Below are 22906 nucleotides of genomic sequence, written 5' to 3'. Positions count from 1 at the left end.
ATTTTCCAGTCATTTCTAATTCTTGTGTCTTTCTTTCTCCACTCACTCAATGAACTTCCTTTTACTTTAGTGTGTTGTTCTGCCCCTGCTCCCTGTTGACAAAGAGAGCCTCCTGGAGGTTGGGTCAGTGCATTGCACCGTATGGCTCCCAGACTGCTCTTGATAAGATGGCACATGCAGCGTATCTCCAGGATTTCTCTCTCCCTCTCCTGTCATCTTCTCTTATCTGGTTCCTGGTGCTCCTCTTACCTGACACTGGATTCGCAGTGTAGAAAGTTTAACTGGACATTGGCATGTGTTGCAGATGCCTGATAAGAGACACATGATGAAAAGATCATAGCTGACAGATAGCTTTCTTGTGTCTTCTCTATGTCGGACATATGCATGCAGTCAGGCCACATCTGTCATCTGTCTCCCTCATTAGCAATATAAAGTTCATGTTGACAAAAAGCAGTTTCTTTATCCACTGTATAAAAGAAGAAGTAATGAAAGGCTTGAACCCATCTGCACTGGAAAAACATTTCCACAATGAATGCAAGAGTTTGTCTTAACACTCTCATAATGCCAACAGACAGAAAACAAATGCGATTTCAAGACTTAATCTGGCCTGTGTTTGCTCCAGCAACAGCTTTTGCCCTCTTCTTTAGCCTCAGTCAGTTCAACAGTGGTCTTGTTGTCAGTAATTGAAAAATCTAATTGTGCCATAGTGCAGGATCAGTGCGTTTAAGCACTCCATGGCTGCACCAACCGCAGTCACAGCTCATTTCTTTAATGAGTGCTGCTATTAGAGGGAGCTTTTTTCCACCTCATGCTGCTTTGAGTCTGGTCCTCTGAGGTTTCTGGCCCTGTTTGCCCTACTGACCAGTCTGCTCTCTCTGTCTGCACACATGGTTACATACCTGACTTCTACTCTATGCTTCACAAAGAATGCCCAAAAGTACATCTCATTTAGCTCAAGGACCTCTGAAGAAAAGGTAGCTTTCATTTATTTGGGTACCAGTAATATGCAGAAAACTTGTGGGATCATAGAGGAAGTTCTGAAACAATTAACTTTTCATCAATCTAGAGAAAATGAACTATTTTGTTAATTTAGTAATTGTTATCGCAGAAATGTCCTACTTTTTGTTTTACAGTATATCATCGTAAATTCAATATCTTATGGTCTCCCTCTTCCTGCCTTCTCCACCGGCTCCAGACCCCTTTATGTCCCAATCAGCTGGAGGTTCCATTAAGCCTCAGAAAGCAAAGCCAAACCTCTGAAAAGCTCATGTCCCCCCATAGAGACTGATTGTAAAAGGAGAGGGAGAGAGGGGAGAGAAAGTGATTTCAAGAGCCTCTTTAAATCTGTCTCGTTAATGAGTTGTCCTCACCATGGCAACGTCTCTTTTTCGAGGGTTTTCCACTCCACATGCGTAGATGGATTAGGGTTTAAGACAAAAAAAGAAGGAAAATGTAGAGAAAGGGAAGCTACAGCCGTTTTCTTTGCTTGTAAAACCACAGTGGAGTGTGCACTGGTGACAGTTTTACTCTACTCTCTACTCTTTATTTGTTTATAGCAGAAGCTACATTCCCAGACTGCTGTTAACCTTTTTCAAAGGACGACATTGGAAAACCAATTACATTTGTGTCAGTTGTTGCTGGTTTTCACCACAAGGTGGCGTTATAATACAGACAAGCAGAGGGACTCATTCAGTGGATGAAACTGCAGTGCTTTTAGTCCTTAGTTTCAAAGCTGATCACCTGTGAATCATCCATTTTAAAACACATTAAAACACTTCAGTGTTTGACTCTAAATTTATGGGATTACGGTAATTACCGAATTTAATTAATTTCTCATCAGATGGTACGCACCCATTCATCCACACCAAAAAGAGACGCATGAGGTGTCACAAGGAATTTAATTTGAAGTAATGGAGGTCTTAAATTTTAGTAGTATTTGATCAGGGAGCTAGTCTCGTGTCCCTCAGGGCCCATTAGGAGGGCTCACTCATTGCATCCAAGAGAGGTCTGCTCTCTCTATTAATGCCTCCATCCCTCCATTATTGCTCAGATGGGACAGAAGGGGAAGGGACGGAGAGCTACACAGAGAGAGAGGGGGGGGAGGCGAAGAGGTGGCTTATTAAAGAAGGAAGGGGGAGAGAGGGAGGGGTTGAGTGGATTTGGGGTCCTGCTTTTTTCCCAGACGAAGTCTCAACATAGGATTATCAATGGAGGAACCCAGGCTTAGCCTGCATGTGCGCACACATACACACTTCTGCAAAATGCATCCCTGTTTGATAAGTCACATGAAACCACCAATCACAGTGTCTCAGTGTGTGTGTAGATATGTGTGTGTTTTACAGATGATGCTGATCCACATCATCCTATGAGCACTAAGTCTGTCCTGAGACATATTTAACCCTCTCTGTCTTTACCTTGGGATTACAACATACTCATTCTAATACTATGGCAGCGCTGCATTACCACAGTATAACATTTATGTATAGTACTACTGATGATAACGATTAAACCATATTTGGAAAAATAATACACATGAAGATAATAGTTTTGGTCTGAGCACTGTTTGAGCTCCAATGTTGGCAAGCTCTACAGCTACAGCGAGGGTGTGCTGTAGCAGACCATGACCTCTGACCTGCCTCAGTCTTTGCAGGGTGTCAATAAAATGTCACATGATGATTGTTATATTGCCATGGGTCAATGGCATCCAAAATGTATGATGCATTGGTAATGGTTAGCCTGAAGGCTGGTGCTGCTGTCTCGCCACGATGATATAATATATGACATTGGGCTTTATGTGTTATGGGTTTTAAACATTTCTTTATTGTTATTGGTATCCCTCTTACTTTTCTCTGCGAGGCTTGCTCGTATAAGTGTTACAAACCGGATTCAGCAAACCCTGTTGACTGCATGAACTTTCAGTGTCCATGCCTTGCAGTGTTGAATCTGCAGAACATTCTCTAACAAACCAACTAACAGAGATGAGATATAAATTGGATCAATGTTACAGGCGTGATGAACAGATCCAGATCCAGCCATGCAGTGTAAATGTGTTGGTTGATAACAGTAATCAATGCCAGCCACCAGAACTCGCATCCGACTTCACATCTAACCTCCCGGTTGTACTACTGCCTCGAGGCTGACTGTCTTGTTCACTTCCTAAATTTGTGGTCATTGGTCAACTGGTTGTATTTCTGATTGTTGATTGGATGGTTCAGGCGCAACCCCCCTCCCCAAATGACCTACTGTTGTTGCTGATGAGAAGTGGGGTGCAATGTGGGAAGTGGGTCAAACGGCATAGTGTCAATTTAGGAACTGTAGATAAACATGCATGCACACATTGTTGATATGACTTTAACCCACTTCCCATTGGTGTCCCTGTGTCTGCCTGACACACACACACACACACACACACACAGACACATATTCGGCTTTCCTCGCTGTGATGCAGGCCAGCCCCAGGTGGCTTGTTGCTTTGTGCCCTTGAGCTACTGGAGGCACTTAACCTAAATTAGCTCAGTCTGTCTCTGTGCCTGTGTGTCTAAATCAGACAAGACCCTCTCCTCAGCAGCATGAGCTGAGCACAAGGGTCACAGTAACAGCAGAAGCAACACACTGCTGTATATCCAAGCTAGTGTACATCAGTATAAAATAAGGAACATTACCGCTGCTTTGTGTTTTTTTCACCTGTGCTGATTCAAGGTGTCACGTTTTGCAGGTGATTGGATTAAATTTACACTGCAGTTTTCTTGGTAAATCACTCTAATTGGAGTGTTATCTAAATGCCTTCAGTGTAAAATGTGCAGTGAAATATTGATGGTAATTAATCATATTGTTAAAGCAAATGAAGTAATATTCCAGCTGCTACCTATTGATTAATCCAGCTTGGACATTATTCACATCACACTTTTAATTAAACCAGTTGTTGGGATTTATGTGTGGGGCTTGAAAGTCTGGTATTGCAAAAACACACACACACACACACACACACACTCAAAGTGAACTCAGTGGACGACCACAAGCATGGCAGTCCACAGTGTATCGTATCTGTGTATTTGTGTCAGATTTATGGCATTTTGTGTGTGAAGTTAATTATAAAATTGGATTAATGATTGTGTGCTGCTATAAAGTAGGAGACACACACACACACACACACACACACTGGCCCTTAGGAGAGAAGAGCAGACAGCCCTGGTGTTGAAATGTAGGTCAGGAAACCAGCGTGGCAACTAACATAATGTTGTGTGTGCAGGCATCCCTGCATAGATGTGTGAATGTGCGTGTGCATAATTAGTTGTGTGTGGTTACATGCTTGTATGAATATTGACTATAGGCACATGCGCATGTATTGTCTTATAACCTATATGTGCATGTGTTTATGTGTGTCAATAGCAGAAACAAACACACAAAGGATAAAAGGTACAGGGATGCAATATAGTAAGATAGACCTTCTCTTAAGGTATAGATTGTGATGTGTGACAAAGTCTGTTGTCTAAATGCAGTAGATTGTAGAAACAGCTGCAGGCACACATTCACACATGTACAATAACATGTACACACATACATACAAAAGCATGCAGAATGATGTCAGCCTGCTGGAAGCCACCCGAACGCACAGGACCAGTGAGACACACTTAGGCCTTGTGGTTATTGATGTGGCGGGTCCTCGGAGGGTCCACTGGAGAGTGAGAAGGGCCAGGAGTCAATATGAGTGGAGACAGTTTGGCTGGATGGTAATGGCTCTTAATGTAGTCTGGGGGCCGCCAGGGGTCTGTCTTTATGTTACACTACCAGTGGCTGCATGGAGCTTTCCACTGGGAAATTATTTTATGATAGCATGTCAGACATGTGTTACACCTGCATCGTCAGAATTTAGAATATAGCTTTGTTGATTAATTGAATGCTAAGAAAATTGTTGGATTGATTTTAAGCCAAGGCCAGCACTGAATGACTTAATTCTTTGCTATCCAGCCACAGTGCTATTCAGCTACGCCACAATACAAACATGGAATGTCACACATGACGACAAATAATAACTCAAAGAGTCTACAGCCACGCTGGCGGCTCTGTTAGGCTGTACTTCGGCACAGTGGTGCTTTGAGTTTGTTTAGCATCTTAGTTTAGCGTGTCAGCATGCTAATATTTGGTCAGCATTAAACTCAGCTGAGGCTGATGGGAATGTCATGGCAATCCATCCAATAGTTGTTGAGATATTTCAGTCGGGAGTGGTGGACAGACTGGCCGACATTGCCATCCATAGAGCCATGCCGCTAGTGTGACTAAAAAACATGTTGGGCCACTTGATTCAGAGTTCTTAAGCCCATCCAAACACCAGAAAACATGCACTGAATGTTGTCCCCATACAAACTTTCCATTTTCCAACAGGGTTTCAGTTTCATCTTATTGTCCTGCCAATTTCATTGGGTGGTGACCGGCCAGTGGGGTTGGATTGCATTAGATTTAAACCTCTGTTGCCAGGGGGACATGGACGGTTAGCTACACATCCGTCCTGACGGGGACATAAAACACCTCAAGTTAGCAACAAAACTGCCACCTTCTCTGGAGGCACCGAAAGCTCAGACGTACAAATCATCCTGCTCGTAAATAACAGCGTTTTAACACCCTGCTCAACGGGCGTTTGCATTTAAGAGTGACCCGCCTTTTGTTATGCTGAAGTTAACATTGAGCTATAAAAGGTTGCTTGTTAAAAGAATGCGTAGGAAGGACTTATTTAACGGTTGCACGCCTCCCTGTCAGTTTGTGCTCTTCCAGCTGTTATTGCTATTAGTTGACCTGGTCTTTGTTTTTAAGCTTCTCTTAGCCAGTTCTTGTTTCACTACCATGCTGAGGCACAAAGACGTCTCGCACAGCAATGTTTTTCAGTACAGATCAGACGCTAATGCAGTCTTGTCTGTCCACATGCTCAAACAGAGGTACATACATGCTCTATCTGTTCTCTCTTGTCTTTCTTTCTCTTTTATCCTGGCTTGAATTTCAAAGGGGGGCGGTAGGGAGCGCCCAGGTCAGATGCCAGGGGAGGGAAAATTAGGCATGACCGCCAAGCCTGCTGGGCCTTTATGTGTGTTTGTATGTTTTTATTGAGTCCCCATCTACAGATGTTTTGCATTTACACTCCATCTATCCATCGCTCTCTTCTCGCTTCATCGGTTTCCCTGCCCTCTACCCCTGACTTTCACCTGACTCTCCCAGCTGCCTTTATCTGGTTTCTTTTGTCCCTCTAAACGCTGCCTTTTCTATCCTGCCTCGCATCGCTACTCAGCAAAATGGCTCTGCTTCCACCACATCAAAGAATCTTTCAACGTTTTGTGGATGCAAAGTTTGCTTCCCATCTCTTTCTTCTTGTCCCTGTTTGAAAGTCTTTGTGTAAAGTTTTGCTTTTGATACCATCTCCGTTTTTGCAGAGCTTTCCTTTACAAAGACATTTCTCTGATTCATACACATTCACACACATCAAGCTGTGTGAGAACAGCTACACGTTGTTTGAACAGAAAACACAAATATACCTGCTATATACCACATCAAGACTTGGATAAACACACACAAACACAAAGAGCAGAGTCTGATTATGTTAGTGATGGTGTGTGCATGCTCCGGGCGTATTTGCGGGGTGTCACCCGGACTTGGAGGGTTTTCTCATGGATCACAAAGGAGGAGCAGCCTACAGAGGGAGGCCCCACTGCCTTTCATTGAGAAGAATCACCCAGCGTACACACAGACACACTCACAAAATGCAGCGGTTTTCATTGCTAACTTGAATTCACATAAAATCTCACCAATTTCTGCTGTAAGTGGCTGGTGACATGTTTCGTTTTGGTGTAAAATATACAGACTGAATTAAAATCACACACACACACACACACACACACACACACACACACACACACACACACACACACTTCATGTAGCTTAAAGTATATTTCCACCCTTCAGTCTGACCTCTTTTAACCCCACCATACTCTGCATCTAATCATGCAAATACACTGCTGATGGGCCCATTCAAAACCACCAAAAACAAAAGCTTGACTTTGTAATGGTGAACAGAGCGGGGTTTGCTGCGCGTGTTGACAACAGGCAGTCAAACTGAGTTGTTGAATAAATAAAGTTGTTGAATAGAGTGTTGTTGGGTGAGCTGTGTGTATGTGAAGGCAAGTCGTTATGCATCCGTTTTTCTGTCTTAACATATATGCACACAGTGATAATTGAGGGCAGTCATTGGATGGTGTGTGTGTGTGTGTGTGTGTGTGTGTGTGTGTGTGTGTGTGTGTGTGTGTGTGTGATGGAATCCCAGCTGCTTCAATGGAGTAGGTCAGACGGAAAGACCAGAAGAGGGGAGGGGGGAGGAAGGAGGATTGGCGTTACCCAGTAACCTCTGTCTGCTGAACAGACAGAAGTGCAGCAGAAGAAAGACAGAGTATGAGAGAGAGAGAGAGAGACGGGAGGGCTGAGAGGGAGACAGCAAGAGTATGGTGTCAGAGGAAGGTCATTCAGCAAGTGCTGGAGTTTCTTGAACTTAATGTGTTGGTGTGTGTGATGCGCGGGAACTTTACCCCATGCTAAAATCATTAGTGGCAGAAAAACCGCTTGTTTACTCAGCCTAGCCTCACTGTCGCCTTGGCTTCAGTGTGTGTGTGTGTGTGTGTTTGTTATGTTTGAGAGAGAGTTGTGTTTATACAGGAGTGAGTTTGAAGTTTAGCTTTGCTTTTATGAGCGCTGTTGAGAGCCTTCTTGTCCATGTTTACCTTTTCCTGACCCGTCTTTAGGGTTTATCAACATTATCAGAACACTACTATATGACTTTTTTCATGTAATAGCTCTGTAGACTTATAACTATTGATGCCATATTGTAAGATGTATTGGGGTGAAAAAACAACATCTAAATGGCAATAATGGTACGGTTTGTAAATAAAATCCTGTAATTAAATATGCTGCATGATCATCAACCCCTCAGCCTTCATCATGCCATACTGCCCCCCTCCCTCTCACTCTTTCCTGATAGATTATTCATGCCTTGCTCTGTATCTCAGAGAAGAAGAAGTGATCGGGATCCCATTGACCCCTGGTGCTACACTTTCATTCACAGAGATGTAGGGATGAAAGAAAGGGGGGAGGGATGAGAGAGCGAGTATGTTGCTCTACATGCTATAAATTATAGATTTTCATTCACAGAAACAGAGAGAAGGGGGAGATGAAAGCGAAATATGATGTAGTGTATTTATTCATTCATTTTTCAACGTTTTTGGTACATTTTCTGTTTGAGCCATCCAAGTCCAATCTATTTAGTTTTTAATAATTTATAAATTGTTGGTGGTCATATAGCTGCTTCCTGTCCCCTTCTCGCATCGTTATAAATAAATGTTTGGCTGTTTATTAGACAAAATAAGCACTCTCACAACATTTTTTTGGTTACTTGAGGTTGTTCTTTTTTGTAATTTTGGAGTAAATGTGTATTTTATTATATATATATATATATATATATATATATATATATATATATATATTATTGGAAATTAATTGAAATTGAAATACTGATGCTTGACAGATGCAATCAGGAACTTCTGGTGGAAATCTGGTGACTCTGTAACATCTCTGCCACTTTGTGCATTCCACAGCGCTGCACGCACACAGATGCAAAGCGTTTGCTCGTGTGTGAAACAAATACTTGGCCCCGATTGTCACGCCTCACATTTTCCTGCTTATCTCCACCTCGCAGGTTTTCTACCTACTGAGGGGAAGTGTGCAAGGTCAGAACCTGAACAAGAAAACACAAGAAAAGAAAGAGTAAAATCAATACAGGCTAGATTACATTAGCAGTTTATGTCTAAAACAAAGAGAGGACAAAAGAAAATTGGAGATGGAGAGAGGAGGAAAGAGAGGGAGAGAGATTTAACATCAGGTAGAGTTGAGGGGTTTTAGGGGGTCAGCTTAGCTCTCCCTACTTAAGTCCAATTAGAAAAATAAAAGCTGAGACCTGTCAGATGAAGGGGGAGGTGTGTGTGTGTCTGTGTGTGTGTGTGTGTGTCCTTGTGTGTGTAGATGCCGGATTCAGGCACTTTGAGAATTTGAACGGATGTTTGGTGGACTGTAGTATTGAACGAGAGAGGGAGGTGTGGGGGACTGGTTGAATGATAGAACTGGGGTTGGAGGGAATTAGAGTGAAATTCAGCTGTACGGGTTTAAAAAGAATAAAAACTAGGGAGAGTTTGTGAGTTTTTGTAGCTGTTGTTGCCTCTGCCAGCTTGATGGGGAGATCTAAGTGAGGTGTGAAAACGGGACGGGGAAGACGAAGAAAGGAGGAGAGTCCTTTCCTTTATTATCGCTCTGTCACATTTCACTCTTGAGTCTTAATAATAACATCTAATGCAACAAGACTTGTTAATTATTCACACCCCCCACCCCCCAATTTCTGCTTTTTTTCTCAGAGGGTCACCCCACCTTTTCATGTGAACATGCCTGCTGGTTGTTTAACAAGAAGAGATAATCACTGTCTTGCCACAGGCCCTAATACTAATGAACATGTGTTGAGATTTTGTGTTTAAATGCTAACAATTGCTTGATAGTGTCATCAGCTTTATCACCAATTCAAATAATTAAATGTCAAGAAAACCTTTAAGCCAGTTGTAATTATCTCAAGGAATTTTTTCAACTTGGAAGAATTAAAGAATATAATTTACACACAGCTAATGTTGTGAATTTCTATGAATGTTTCATATCTTTGGGTTTTGGATTGTTAGACATTTTTAGATTAATTGATAATGAAAACAGTTGTTAGTTGCAGTCCTAGAATGTTTGCTAATATGTGATCTTAAGGATAACGACAAGGTTGTAAAGAAGAAAGGAAAGGCAAATATTGCATCAGTTTAGGTAATCAAGACTTACTAATTGCATAACCGAGGGCTAATATAATGTTCTTAATAATCTCTGATGCTAAATAAGCTCTTCCTCTGAGTTCCACGCTTCCTTCATATGGTGCTTACAGTATGAACAGATGAAAGATTGAAATTGTTTGGGCTGGGGTATATGGGGGGGTGAGGGTGGCGGAAGGATGTATGGACGTATGGTTGAATGAATAGATAGCCCTAATCCTAGAGGTGGCCTAGATTAGAAGCCCCCGTTCAGCAGATAGAGTTGTTGGCCCGACTGTCACACTGCGTGTGTGTGTGTGCGTGCCTCCTGAGAACAATAGGCTCTTTTATGAGTGATGTTGCTTGGGCTCGCGTCTGCATAAATTATCTTAATACTGTACGCGTGCCAAACAGTGCGAGATACAAGCCAAACAGAAACTGTGACGGAACATGTGGAGAAAAGTTTGAGACCTGGAGAAAGACTTTAACCCTTTCAGACTGACATGGTGACCCGAGATAATCCTGCATTTACTGTCAATCTGAATGGGTTCATATTGCTTCTAACCTGGGTTAAAAGTAGGGCTGCAATTAATGATTATTTTTATTTTTGGTAAATCTGTTGATAGTTGTCCAAAGATATTCAATTCACAATGATATACAGCACAGAAAAGCAGAAAGTCTATTCATTTGAGAACCAATAACCAGAACATGTTTGGTATATTTCCTTTATCAATTACTTTTAATAGACTGTAAAAACACACTTCATGGCACCTGCTATGTTGTATCTCTGGTTTAAACATTTATACATTTGATGACAACTCTGGTAGGCAGATATAGATGTAGCTGATGTGTGGAAGCTGGTGATAACTTATTAACCCATTACAGCAGTATTTTATAAGAAGGTCAAACACAAGTTGGACTCTCAAGAAGAATATGACATTTACAGAGACATATTACCCACAAATACTGCGAATAAGAGTACTGTACAGAAACAACAAATGTTAGTAAACAAATGTACACACAGACAAATCCACACTGGTTGTCTACAGCGCTTCAGTCTAAAAGGTTCAGATGACCATGGTCTGGGGGGGGGGGGGAGGAGAGGGGAATCCTTTTTACCCACAAATTCAAGGATCATTTGCAGTCCCATTCAAGCTCTTGTTGCCGCCCCCTCCCTACCTCCCCTCCACACATCCCTTCCCTCCCCTCTTCCACCATTTGGGCTGAAAAGAAATACGGTTGCAGAAGGAGGGGCGGCCCTGCCCTTGTGTGTGTGTGTGTGTGTGTGTAGGTGCGTGTTTGAATGGGTGGGTGCCGGAGTGTGTGCACGTATCTGTGTGTGATAGATTGTGAGCAGATTGGACAATGGGAGGATTGTATGTGATCTATATTCATGTGGCACAGATTCAGTGGCCATGTGCTCACACAGCAGGCTGGGAGCGATCAGACAGAGGAAGAGGGCTTGATAGAAAACGAAGAAGAAAAAAATGAGATTTATATAGAGAAAATGAGCACAATCAAATATTCTTCTGGTTTTAGACACCTTCGATAGCTGACAATAGGGACAGAACCTCGGTAGTCCTGTACAGTAATGGTGTTATGTTGTTTTACAAATCATAAAAGGGTACAAAATGAGATAAATGTCAGTGCTTTAATGTGTTATATTGTATGTAATGCTGCTTCCTGTTTGCATGCAGGTGGAAGCTGCATCCTCCTTAGAACACCTTGTGAAAAGGATGTACAAGGTTCTCCTGTAGGGGTGACTGATAGTTTAATTAGATGCATAAATATTCCCCAGATGAGTCTGTCGCAGCGGTGAAAGCAGCAAACCACTGATTAGAAAGTAAGGAAAAGAAAGAGACAGCGGTGGAAAGAAACGACAATCGTCCTTCGCAGCAAAATAGTATGAGTGTGCGTTCTAATAAAGGATGTTTAACTTTCAGCTATATTCTGAGTCCCGCAGAGTAAAGAAGAAAGAGAGTGTAGAGAGAGAAAGACAGCGCGAGAGAGCGGCTGATGATGGGAAATAAAAGGGGAGGCAGCCAAAACTCCTTGGTAACCAAAGCACAGAGGAACAGAGGGGCCGGTCCTACACCCCTCCCGCTGTGTGTGTGTGTGTGTCTCTGAGGACTGGACTGCCTGAGGGGGGAGTGGTGGATTGTGTGTGTGTGTGTTTAGAGAGAGAGAGAGCGAGAGAGATAGGGGTAGAGGCTCATTGTCAGCATAGTAGACGCTCACACACACTCTTAGACAAGCCGCCGTGTAGTGAGAATGTGAGCGGACGCCAGCCCTAGTCTCGTCTTCTCTTCCCTGGATTTGTCAGGTTTTTTTGTACAAGCGGCTCTTTTTTTTTTTTTAAGAGGAAGACGCTTACACTTAACTGGAATAATGGTGTTTATCGGGACCTCGTTAAAATCTGTGATTAAATACTTCAAAAGGAAGGGTAAGATATGTTTACTTCTGTTCTATATTGATCATTGATATATCATATGAGTAGTATGGACTTTTTCTCCACATGAACACTAGAACAAACAAACAGCAGAATTTGCACTGTTTTGCATCATTTTGACAGGAATTTGAATTTCTTACTTTCCATTTGTTTCAACTAATTTAAACAGCCATTTTAAATCGCTTCATTAAAGCTTTTCTGTATCAAAAGTGGACACATACCAGCTTTAATGATTTGTATATAATTTTATTACAACTGGTGGTTTCCTGTGGGCATATTGCTTCACCGCTGCCTCTGCTGAGCCCAGTGACAACCCTCTGTTGCACCCTGTTACCAGGTAACCACGGGGCCAAGACTTCACAGAGCCGACAACTATTAGCACTAAATGACCCAACAGCATTTGTAAAGGTGGCAGCTGGAAGCACTTAAAATCACAGCTTCTCTATTAGGAATAGTAGTTTGCCCTTTTTTCCCGTCTTGGAACAATTTTAAAGTTTTTTTTATGTTTATTTAGTTCTAAATGTTTCATATCAAAGGACACCATACTCGTCTGTGTGCCATGCATGTACAGTAGATTATGGTTAGGAGGATTAGTTCATGCTCCAAGGCTATTATTTTATCATTGGCTGCGTATTAAGCACGTGAGGATGTTTAACAAAGACCTGGTTGATGCAGGGCAAGCTGCTTGTATCGAGTCTAATCTCAGGTCTATTTATAGTGCATGTGTGTAGCAGTCAAGGCTGAGGTGATATTGTTAATCATTAGCTCAGTGTTTTTGTACTTCTCACATCTTATCTTGCAAACTTGCACATGTCTGCACTTTGCTCCTCAGCTGAGCACCTTGGTCCTCCACTGCAGTCCAGAGGATAGTGAGCTCCATACTGAGCAGTGCTCATATCCTCAGCCTTTTCATAATATCGAGAGTGCACAAACTTTTTAGACATAGTAGGAGAAAGAAGTAGAACTGCAAATTGATTTGGGTCTAAGGTTATAATAATAATCCAATGGGGCATTCGGACTGACATTTTACTATTTAAAATATGAGAGGTAGAAAACAAGCACCTGTAAAAAGTTACATTCCCTAAAATAACTATTAACTAAGATGATTTTGCACTTTTGCAACCCTGTAAATGACTTTACTGTATGTTACATCTCAAAAATTGACCTGTGTCGACTTTGTATGTATGTATTATGCATGAAAGTCTATGCTCTATTGGGTGGTGGGCGATCAGGGACCTAGTTCAGGATTAACATAGATGTTGTCAATACAATTTGATCATTGTTATTGATCATAACATCTAATACCTCTGGTGTGTGTGCATACAGATGCATTTTCTGTATGCAGCCTTTGCGTTTTTGTTTGTTTGTGTCTTTCAGAGTTTTCAGTTGCCTGTTTGCTCTCAGTCTGCGTTTGTTAATGGGCGTACAGAGAGCTGGGATGTCAATGGACAGAGGGATTAGTAGACTTCTGAAAGACTTTCGCGCCACAGTCCGGTGTGTGTGTGTGTGTGTGTGTGTGTGTGTGTGTGTGTGTGTGTGTGTGTGTGTGTGTGTGTGTGTGTGTGTGTGTGTGTGTGTGTGTGTGTGTTGAGGGGCTAGCTGGTATTGTGGCACTGAAAAGCCTGATGTGGAGACTGATGCAGGGGGACAATACAGGCTTTGTGTCCATAGTCCCCATGTCCTTGGTCTCCTATAGCCTGGCTGAGGTCTATTCAAACCCCATGGTCAGAAAGGAGGGTGGGGGGGGGGGGGCTACCTGTGCTGAGGGTGAGTGGGCGAGCAAGAAATGGGTTTCATAAGAAATGGACTATGTAAAACACTTATTTAGCCAGGCAAGCTGATTTAAGGATGTACTCTTATTCAGGCACAGCTGGTGTGTCACTGCCTTGCTCATAGGTATGTTGTGACATTTAGAGTTGGTTTTGTGGTAACTGTGTGTGTGTGTGTGTGTGTGTGTGTTTTTGGTCTCGTGCAACTCTCCAGTCCTGACTTGTGGTCAGAGGAGATTTGCCTCGTGATGTATTTGATTGATTATTCTGACCCGTGTCACTACACGGGTCAGAATAATCCTAGTGACACACCATTTACATACACACAAACAGCAGTTTGCACCCTTCCCACACCTCATATAATGTTGACATGTAACAAACCATGGGTGTAAGTTTTCTTTGACACCCTCAGGTATGTGGTGTGGCTGTCTGACTTCTTCTTTTGCTTCAAACATTTGCGTCCTAGCATTTGTTTAAGTTGCTTGGAGTGCCAGATAGGTATGATTTATAAGATGTTAATTCACGTGAGACGCAACATATAAGATTTTGTCTTTGTATTTCTGCTGCATGCATTGTCTTCGGTGCTACAGCTCACTCATATGGTTGTTATAACTTAAAGCAAACAGGCTTGCTGTTTGTGTGGTATTTGTACTCTTACTGGATATAGCAACATAGCAACAATCATGTAGGTTTGAAGTTTGAAGCAAAATTGGGAGGAGAAAGTGTAGATTTGTGAATGAAGAAGAAACTCAAAAAAGGTGTTTGTTGACTGAGAGTGGGGACATGAATAAACACAGTGACCCCTCTCCTTTGCTGGTGAAGCAGTTAACAGCTGCCCATTTCTGAACGAGCTGTAGAGACAGACTTTAAGGTGCCACTGATCACCAGCAGGACTTGGCACAATGGACTGTCCTCTATGAATCCATCCATAAAACTAAATCCATCTCAGCTGTGCTCATTAGGTTGCAGACCTCTTATGGTTACTTATAAGCAGAAGGGCTTTTAACAGCCAGTGTTGAAGCCTATTGGAGGTTATTTGTATATCAATGCAGTTACACACTGTCTCACACTTTCTCCAACGACCAATTTGCAGTCATAGGACCCCACCCTATACCTCTACCTTCTGTCCTCCCCCAACACACACACACTATGCATCCTGCTATGGCTCATTAGCACCTGTGAAAACTCAAACAAAAACAGTCCACACACTCCCAGCCCCTTTCATGAACCGTCCCCTTCCTCCTTATTCCTCCAAATGTCTCCCTCAGTCCCAGTCAGATGGACATGTTGTGATGGTCAGGACAGGGACAAACAGATAGCAGTGTTAACTAAAGTGGCTAAATGGAGGTAGCCCTACATCCAAGATCACCAACTTTGGCTTGGATACGCTCACTTGGTAAGCCTAACCTTTGGAAAGTGTGTGTGTGTTTGTTGATGTTGAAATTTACACCTCAGTCATTTTGCTGACACTTGTATTTAGAGTGGCTAAAATGCAGCATGGCTGCATTCAATTCCTGTATCATCCGTATTACAAGCCTGTTACACCTGTTGCTAGGGAAACATTGATATTTCTTTAATGATATTTGACTGGGAGATGTGCTCCACACAATTACAAAAAACACAAAGAATAAGGAAAAAGGGTTGTCTTCGCTGTCTTGTAAAGAAAAAGATAATTGGATGTCTTAGCCAGCTGTGTATGTGTATCTGCTTTTGAGATCTAGCTAGATGTTGAACCCACGCTCCGGATATTGTTGCTCGGAAGGGGTTTCTCAAAGGACATGTTAGCTTGCTTTAAAGTTCGCTTTTGTACGTTTTCAGCAGCCTGTTTGAATGTCTGAGCTGGATATCATGTGGTTAGGGTTTCCCTCCACACTTACTCTTTATCCCTCCTCCCCCCCTGACTTGTGTGGCCTACTGTGTGATGTCTCAGATAAGTGTCAAGTTGTTGGTGTGGAGACTGACGCCTCAATGCAAAGCACCACCTTCCCCTTCCTTTTCTCCACCAAATATAAACATCTCTCCAGTAGCCAGTACTGCGTGTGTAGTCCGTAATTTATTTAACAATACTGTTCTTGAGAAGAAGATGTAGTAAATTATCCTCCAGGAGATCCACTAGGGTCAATAAAATGTCAAGATAAACTAAATCCCATACCCTGATCTGTGTGTCTCTGCAGCGGTGTCTAACCTGGATGAGGAGAGCAAATGGACGGTTCATTACACAGCTCCGTGGCACCAGCAGGAGAACGTCTTCCTACCAGGCAGCAGGCCGCCCTGCGTAGAAGACCTCCACCGCCAGGCCAAAGTCAACCTCAAGACCGCCCTGCGAGGTAAGGACCGTTCAAATTGGACCACTTCAGAGAGTTTCACAGGATCCGACATGATCACAGACAAAATGAGGGTTAGAGGAGTCACTCATGTGGAGGAGGTGATTACTGTGTGTGTTAGCATTGCTTTTAAGAAAATGGATAAATACTAACAACATATGAAAGGAAACTTAACGTCTACAGCCATCACATTTTGAACATGAAACATGAAATGAAAACTTGAAACACAAAAATGATTAAAACAAAAATTACAAAAGCTTTGTTGTTAATACGATAAATGTATATTAGGGTGGCAACCAATGATATATTTTCATTAATGATTACAATTTCTCAGAACGCAATTTGACTTGTCCAAATGTCATGTTTTGTCTGACCAGCAGTCCAAAACCCAAAGAGATTCAATTTACAATCATATAAAACAAAAAAATCTCAAAAAACCTTTGAGAAGCTAGAACCTGAAGATTTCTGTCGTTTTTGCTTGAAAAGTGACAATGACCATTAATCAATTATCAAACCTGTTGCACATTCATTTTCTGACGTTCAATTAACTGATAAATCGACAAATCGTTTCAGCTCTAATTTAAATGTTACAGTGGAATTATAGTCTAGATAAGTTAAGTGATTCGCATAGCTAACTACTCATAATTTAAATCCATATCAGCCAAATCATCCGAAATATGCACACAGATAAATCTCACTCGTGGGAATGTTTCTGGACGTCATCACATTCGTCCTGGCATCAACGTAAAGATCAGCTGTGTTTGTCTACAACATTGTAAAAACGTCCGAACCTGTAATTTGTGTTCAGTCCAAAGCTTAGCCAACAACACAGCCGTGTGAGATCCTCTTCTTACTATTTGTCCAGTACAATCAGAGAAAAACAGACACAGCCTTGTTGTCAAACAAACACAGGGAGTCAAGTCACAGCAGAGTGACGACTGTTTAATATTCTCACAACATTCCCAGAACAGGAAGTGGGAATGCCAGTAAATGCTAGCTCCTGTTCCACTGAGAGTTCCTGGGAAAGTTGTGTTTTCCAACCATTTCTCAGATAACAGCTTGAGAAACAGGTGTGAGAAAAGGCTTCGGCGTGTGTACATGGGTGTGTATGTGTGTGTACATGGGTGAATGTGTTACAATAAAGGCTTGTTGTTTACATGCTAGGGTGGCCTTGTGTGCCAGCAGATAAAAAAAAGCCTGATAAAGGGAGAAAGAGAGATAAATGAGGAGGGGCCGGTTGTAACCTGATGCTTACGGTGTGTAAAACATTAGTCATCTGCTTTAACACACACACACACACACACACACTGCAGGTTTTCTTTGTCTTTCCCATTGTCTGACCCCTGTGTTGTTATATTGATGTTGCTAGGTACGCACACACCACCTGAGAGGTGCATAAATTCACACCCCCCCGCCAATCCTGTCACCGTCCCATCATCTTGTCACCTCCACCCAGCCCCAGGGGTCCTAACTGAAAGACAACAGGTGTCCAATGAGAGCACCTGTTCTGTCCATTTGAGTCTTGATGTGTTTTAGCTCTTGTCCACTCCGAGGAAGTTGAGAGTGGAGGTTACTCACCCAGCTACAGCCCAGCCTTAAGGAAATATGTAACATTATGTCCAAATACAACAATACAACTATCTCTGTAGCACTTAAACTTCCATATTTTACATATGTGTAATAGTGATAATTATTGTTACAAGATATTTTATAATTTAGAGGTTATATATGGAGGTTAAATCAGGCTCAACCCCTGCTCTCATGCACATGTAACCAGTCACTAAATCTAGTGCCACCAGCATGCGTATAGCAAGGTACACGAGTCCTGCTTTCTGCTCTGCAAAGCAGAATAATCAATAACCAATCAGATGGCAATGTGCATCCACTCTTTGCTCCTTTCACACAGTCACATGGGTTTCAGCTTGTGGTTTTAGCAGAGAGGCTTCTGCAGGCAGCTGGTGAGTTACAGCAAATGTGCCAGCAGGTCGAAATACATCAGGAAGTTCCGTAACAGACGTATGGTTATTGTCAATAAATATCCCAAGAATTATGCATTAGTTTAGTCAATGATGTCATTCAGTGATAACTAGGGGCACTGTTTTGGTTGCCAGTGTTTACAGTGTTTATTTATGTAAGAATAAAGGTAGATTTCAATAGAAGAAATGTTGCTTTCAAGCTCCTGTTGTGAGTTCAGACAGGAAATCAAGATTATCTCCATAATCTCATAATCAGCATCCATTCTCAGCAAAATCAGCTTCATATGTAGCACTGACAATTAAGTTGACTTTAAAGCCACTATAATCTATATTTTTATGATAACATCACCTAAATCGTCAGTTGCCCTCGACTTGACTTTACTGTTTTGGTTGACTCTCACCGCTCTCATAGTGTCGTTTTCAGGCAGCTGTTTTCAGCACAAAGCTCTATGAAGCCCCTGTGCATTACCTACTCAGCACCAAACAGCAGACAGACACATAACCAAGATCAAATTATATTTATACACTGCCACTTTAGTGAATAGCCTTTGTGCATCTTTTGGTGCCTATCTGTAGCCCTAAATAGGCACTACACCTGTTCATTATATTTTATTTGTCCTCAATCTCCTTCTTTCGTCTTCTCTCATGTCACTTGCCGGTCCCCTCCCTTCAGTCTGCCTAGCAACAAGCAGCACCCAGCTCATCAAGTCTTATTTATTTTATTAACTGTCCCCAATCACGCAACACCAATCATCGTAACAGCTCCGCTCCCCGTCATCATCCTCATTATCATCATGCTTTCTAAATCCCTTCTTCCACACCGCTGCCACATCAGCTTGTTGTTACAGTAGCTACCTTTGCCAACCCCATTAGGATCCATTAACTGACAGTATTATACATGCACCAGCGTGTCTCTCCACAGAGATGGGCTGCAATTAGCTATGGGGATAGATGGCACATAAAAGGGATCACAAGCAGCATCTTTGAGGTGCCAGGCTAGCAGCGATGTGCATGTGCTTTAGTACACGTGTGATCCACCAAAAGGGATTTTGATTGTGCATCACATACTGAATGAATCCCGAAGATGCAAGATAAAAGATAAAAGACCAGGGAGGTTTTTACATTTGTATGGATCAGGGATAATATGCAGAGAAAGACAAAGAAGACTCATGCATGCTTGTTGGTTCATATGCTACTAATGTTAGAGAGCAACATGTTTAGATTTTTCCATATTAAACTTATTTAAATAGAAATGTGTATGGTTTGTCCTCACACAGTTTAGATTTCTTTATCCTTCATGTTTCTGGCAGCAAACATACACAAAACAATCTACTGTGTGTTGTAGTTGAAGTAGTACTACGTAAATGTTATTATTATAAAACAAGACAAAGGATGCATTAGTATATGCAGAGGGAGAAAGAGAGAGATGATGTGCTAAATGCCTCCTGAGAGAGAAGAGAGAGAGGGACAGTTCTGCCATCTGTGTGTGACAGACTGAAACTGATACCCCCTCCTCTGGTTACACACACACACACACACACACACACACACATTCATTTATAAACTCTCTTCTTATCGCACATTGGCATACACACACACTCGCACACATACATCACAATCCCATCACAGCAGGTGGTGACGAGAGGAGGCGTGAGCAGCGCTTGGCAGCGTCCTACAGGGACGACACTCACGTGACACACACACAGTTGATAAGTGTTACACAGCTACGTCTGTGTGTGTGTCCTATTGATATTTCTCACATCCTTCCTACTATAATGTTATTGGCTGATTTATTCTGAACACAAATGCACAAATCATGCAACATAATATATTCCTTAAGATCAGTATATAGTAAGTGTTTGTATTGAAAGCTCAGGCTATTTGTGGTGCATACATACATCTTAAGTCTGCCAGCCTAAAAAGCCCAAAGAAATCCTCTTTGAGACAACGATACAAATCTTTTTTTGTGTCTAACATGTTTCTCTGTTTCTGTCTGTCCTGCAGAATGTGACAAGTTGCGGAAAGATGGTTTCCGGAGCTCTCAGTATTACTCTCAGGGTCCCATGTTTTCAGACCCCGCACAGTCCACCAGCAGCCTGCAGGATGATGAGGATGATGACAATGATAAGAAGGTACACACACGCACGAATACACACACACACACACACACAGTCCTGGTGTAGCAGTCGCTACATTTCGAGTACATAGAAGTGCAGTATGTGTGTTGCAGTCTCGTGCTGCACAGCAGCAGTGTCAGTCTGCCCTCTACTGGTCAGAAATGAAAATGTTTTCCTCTGTAATTCTAATTGATTTCTAATTTATTTTTTGCAAATAGAACTATCACCTTTAAATTTGGAAGAAGAAAAGAGACAGGGATGGAAAAAGAAACAGACTAAAACTATTATTTATTGCTCTTTTTATTGGCAGACCATTAGTGTGAAGTGAAGTGTAAATGGTTTGACAGCCTGATATACCTCCTCTCCTCTCCTCACACAGTGTGATATGAGGGGTCCCGAAAGGGTCAGAGGGTCTTTCACTGTTGTTATCAGGGTCTCCTTTGTCCTCCAGAGCCCCTTGATGCCAGCAGCTCTTTTTGTGCGTGCCTCGACCCTCGACCTTCATAACATAATGTTGTCTTTCTAAACTGTCGACTCCCATCTCTCGTTCTCTGTCTTTCTACTTTATGTGCTACTTTCTACTTTCCCCTCCTCCTCTCTGCCTTCCTCTGTTCCGCTGTTTGTCCCCCATCCCCTCTCTTCTCCATCACTTCCTGTTGTCCTGTGGCCAGTGAGCCTAACTTCCCCTGACAGCAGCCTCAAAAGGAGGAATAGGGCTCTTGGTTGAGCCACAATGATGCAAAATAACAAGCCACGCGTACCACCAAACTATTGCTGAGATCCTTTCCTTACATCCTCCCCTCAGTTGGCTCCCCCTATTTATCCACCCATCCATGTGTGGTTTGTATGAAAGCACGAATAGCCATTTTTTCTAGCCAGTCTGATGTTTGGGATTGTCAGGATAAACAGTAATGGACACAGGGAATGATTGCTGGATGTATTTGGGAGATTCTGGACAACTTTATTACAGCAATTTACGATCCAAAATAATCACACCGAGGATTTCCCACCAGCCACTAGCCAGGCAAGTTTTGAGAGTTGCAGTCAAAGTGAAGACTAATGATTTCGCCCTGGAATTGACCTATAATTACAACAAATTGGGATTATTTGTTTTCTCCGTGCTCTGAATTCCAACTTGTGTTTATTTAAATTCAAATAATGATTTCAAAATCTCAGATGGACTTTGACTCAAACATTCAACAAACTGGAAGTTGCTGGTTTTCTGTTGACTAACCTAGCCTGGATGCTTCAGTAATACGTTGTTGTCTGTTGCGTCTCTGCAGTAAATTCTACCTCAGGATTGAGAACTGTTAGTGTGTGAACACGAGTTAATGCATGAGTGATTCTCTCTCTTTCTCCTCGCTGTTGCTCTCTTGCTTTTATCCTGCCATCTCCAAACGCTCTGTCAGTTTACTCTGATAGATGTTTGTGTGTGTGTGTGTGTGTGTGTGTGTGTGTGTGTGTGGCAATGTTTCCATTTGAGTTTGATTGATCGTGAAACATGTTTACAGCACCACGAGCTTCTAAAGGTCACAGCAATGCAATATATTAAAGTCTGTTTGTGAGTGCCAATATAGCCTGTACAATCTGTCAGGTATAGTTTTGGACAATTAAGTTCTATTCTGTTCTATTCACACTCACATTTTCTTCTATTATCTGGACATTTTTCTTTATCCATCAGTTCTGTACTCTAATTCAGTATGACTCAGTTTGTCTCTTTTTCTCCCCTCTGCATTCGACTTTCTTCCTCCTCCCATCTCGTCTCTATTACCTGTCACTGTTATTCTCTTTTTTATTCCTTGTTTTCATTATATCTCTCTCCCCTCTGCCCCGTCACCTCTCCTCTTTCACCTTTCATTTCTTCCTGTATCTGCTCTCTCCACTTCATGTTTTATGTCCTGTTAACCCATTCTTTCTCTTTCTCTAATCTAGTCCACAGCTTCATCAGCGGAGGATAACAAATCTCAGCTCTCCATGAGACCCCAGACACCGCTGGGAGGCGGTGAAGGAGATGAGGGGTCCGAGGTTGACGGACAGGTGGTATGGAACAAGGCCACAGCCCTCCCCACCCCAGAGGAGAAGATGAGGCAGACGGCCAAGGCTGTTCCCACAGACATAGTTGCCATCAACGTCACAGGTATGACCTGTTAGCAACCACAATCATCTAACCATTTTGTCCACCTCTCAGCCACTAGCAAGTAGCGACCAGTCCCCATCAGTGTTGGTAGTGGAAAACAAATGTCCTGGTCCTCTAGTTCCACATTGAATAGCAACATAGAAAGAACAAACTACTTTGAGTTTGATCTGGTCTCATTCATCCCCGGTGTCTTTTCTGTAACATTAACCTCTCACCACCAACCACACATTTTGTTTTGTTTGTCTTAAAGGGATTTTCTGACATTTTTGTAAGT

The 22906-nt window shown here is 42.3% G+C and overlaps 1 protein-coding gene across 1 annotated transcript in view; it reads left to right on the top strand.

Annotated features, from left to right (window-relative positions):
- The window catches only part of nhsl1b (NHS-like 1b), a 99347-nt gene that overhangs the window by 63089 nt on the left and 13352 nt on the right, over positions 1-22906 (top strand). Inside the window, exons 2-4 of the mRNA XM_070925830.1 lie at positions 16253-16405; positions 20383-20510; positions 22428-22632. Of these exons, the coding sequence (XP_070781931.1) occupies positions 16253-16405; positions 20383-20510; positions 22428-22632 (486 nt within the window). The remainder of the gene's footprint in view (positions 1-16252; positions 16406-20382; positions 20511-22427; positions 22633-22906) is intronic.

Source organism: Enoplosus armatus, chromosome 19 (assembly GCF_043641665.1).
Source record: "Enoplosus armatus isolate fEnoArm2 chromosome 19, fEnoArm2.hap1, whole genome shotgun sequence".
NCBI classification, from domain to species: Eukaryota; Metazoa; Chordata; class Actinopteri; order Centrarchiformes; family Enoplosidae; genus Enoplosus; species Enoplosus armatus.
Note: the sequence above shows the minus strand (reverse complement) of the source record. Positions and strands in the feature narration are given on the sequence as shown.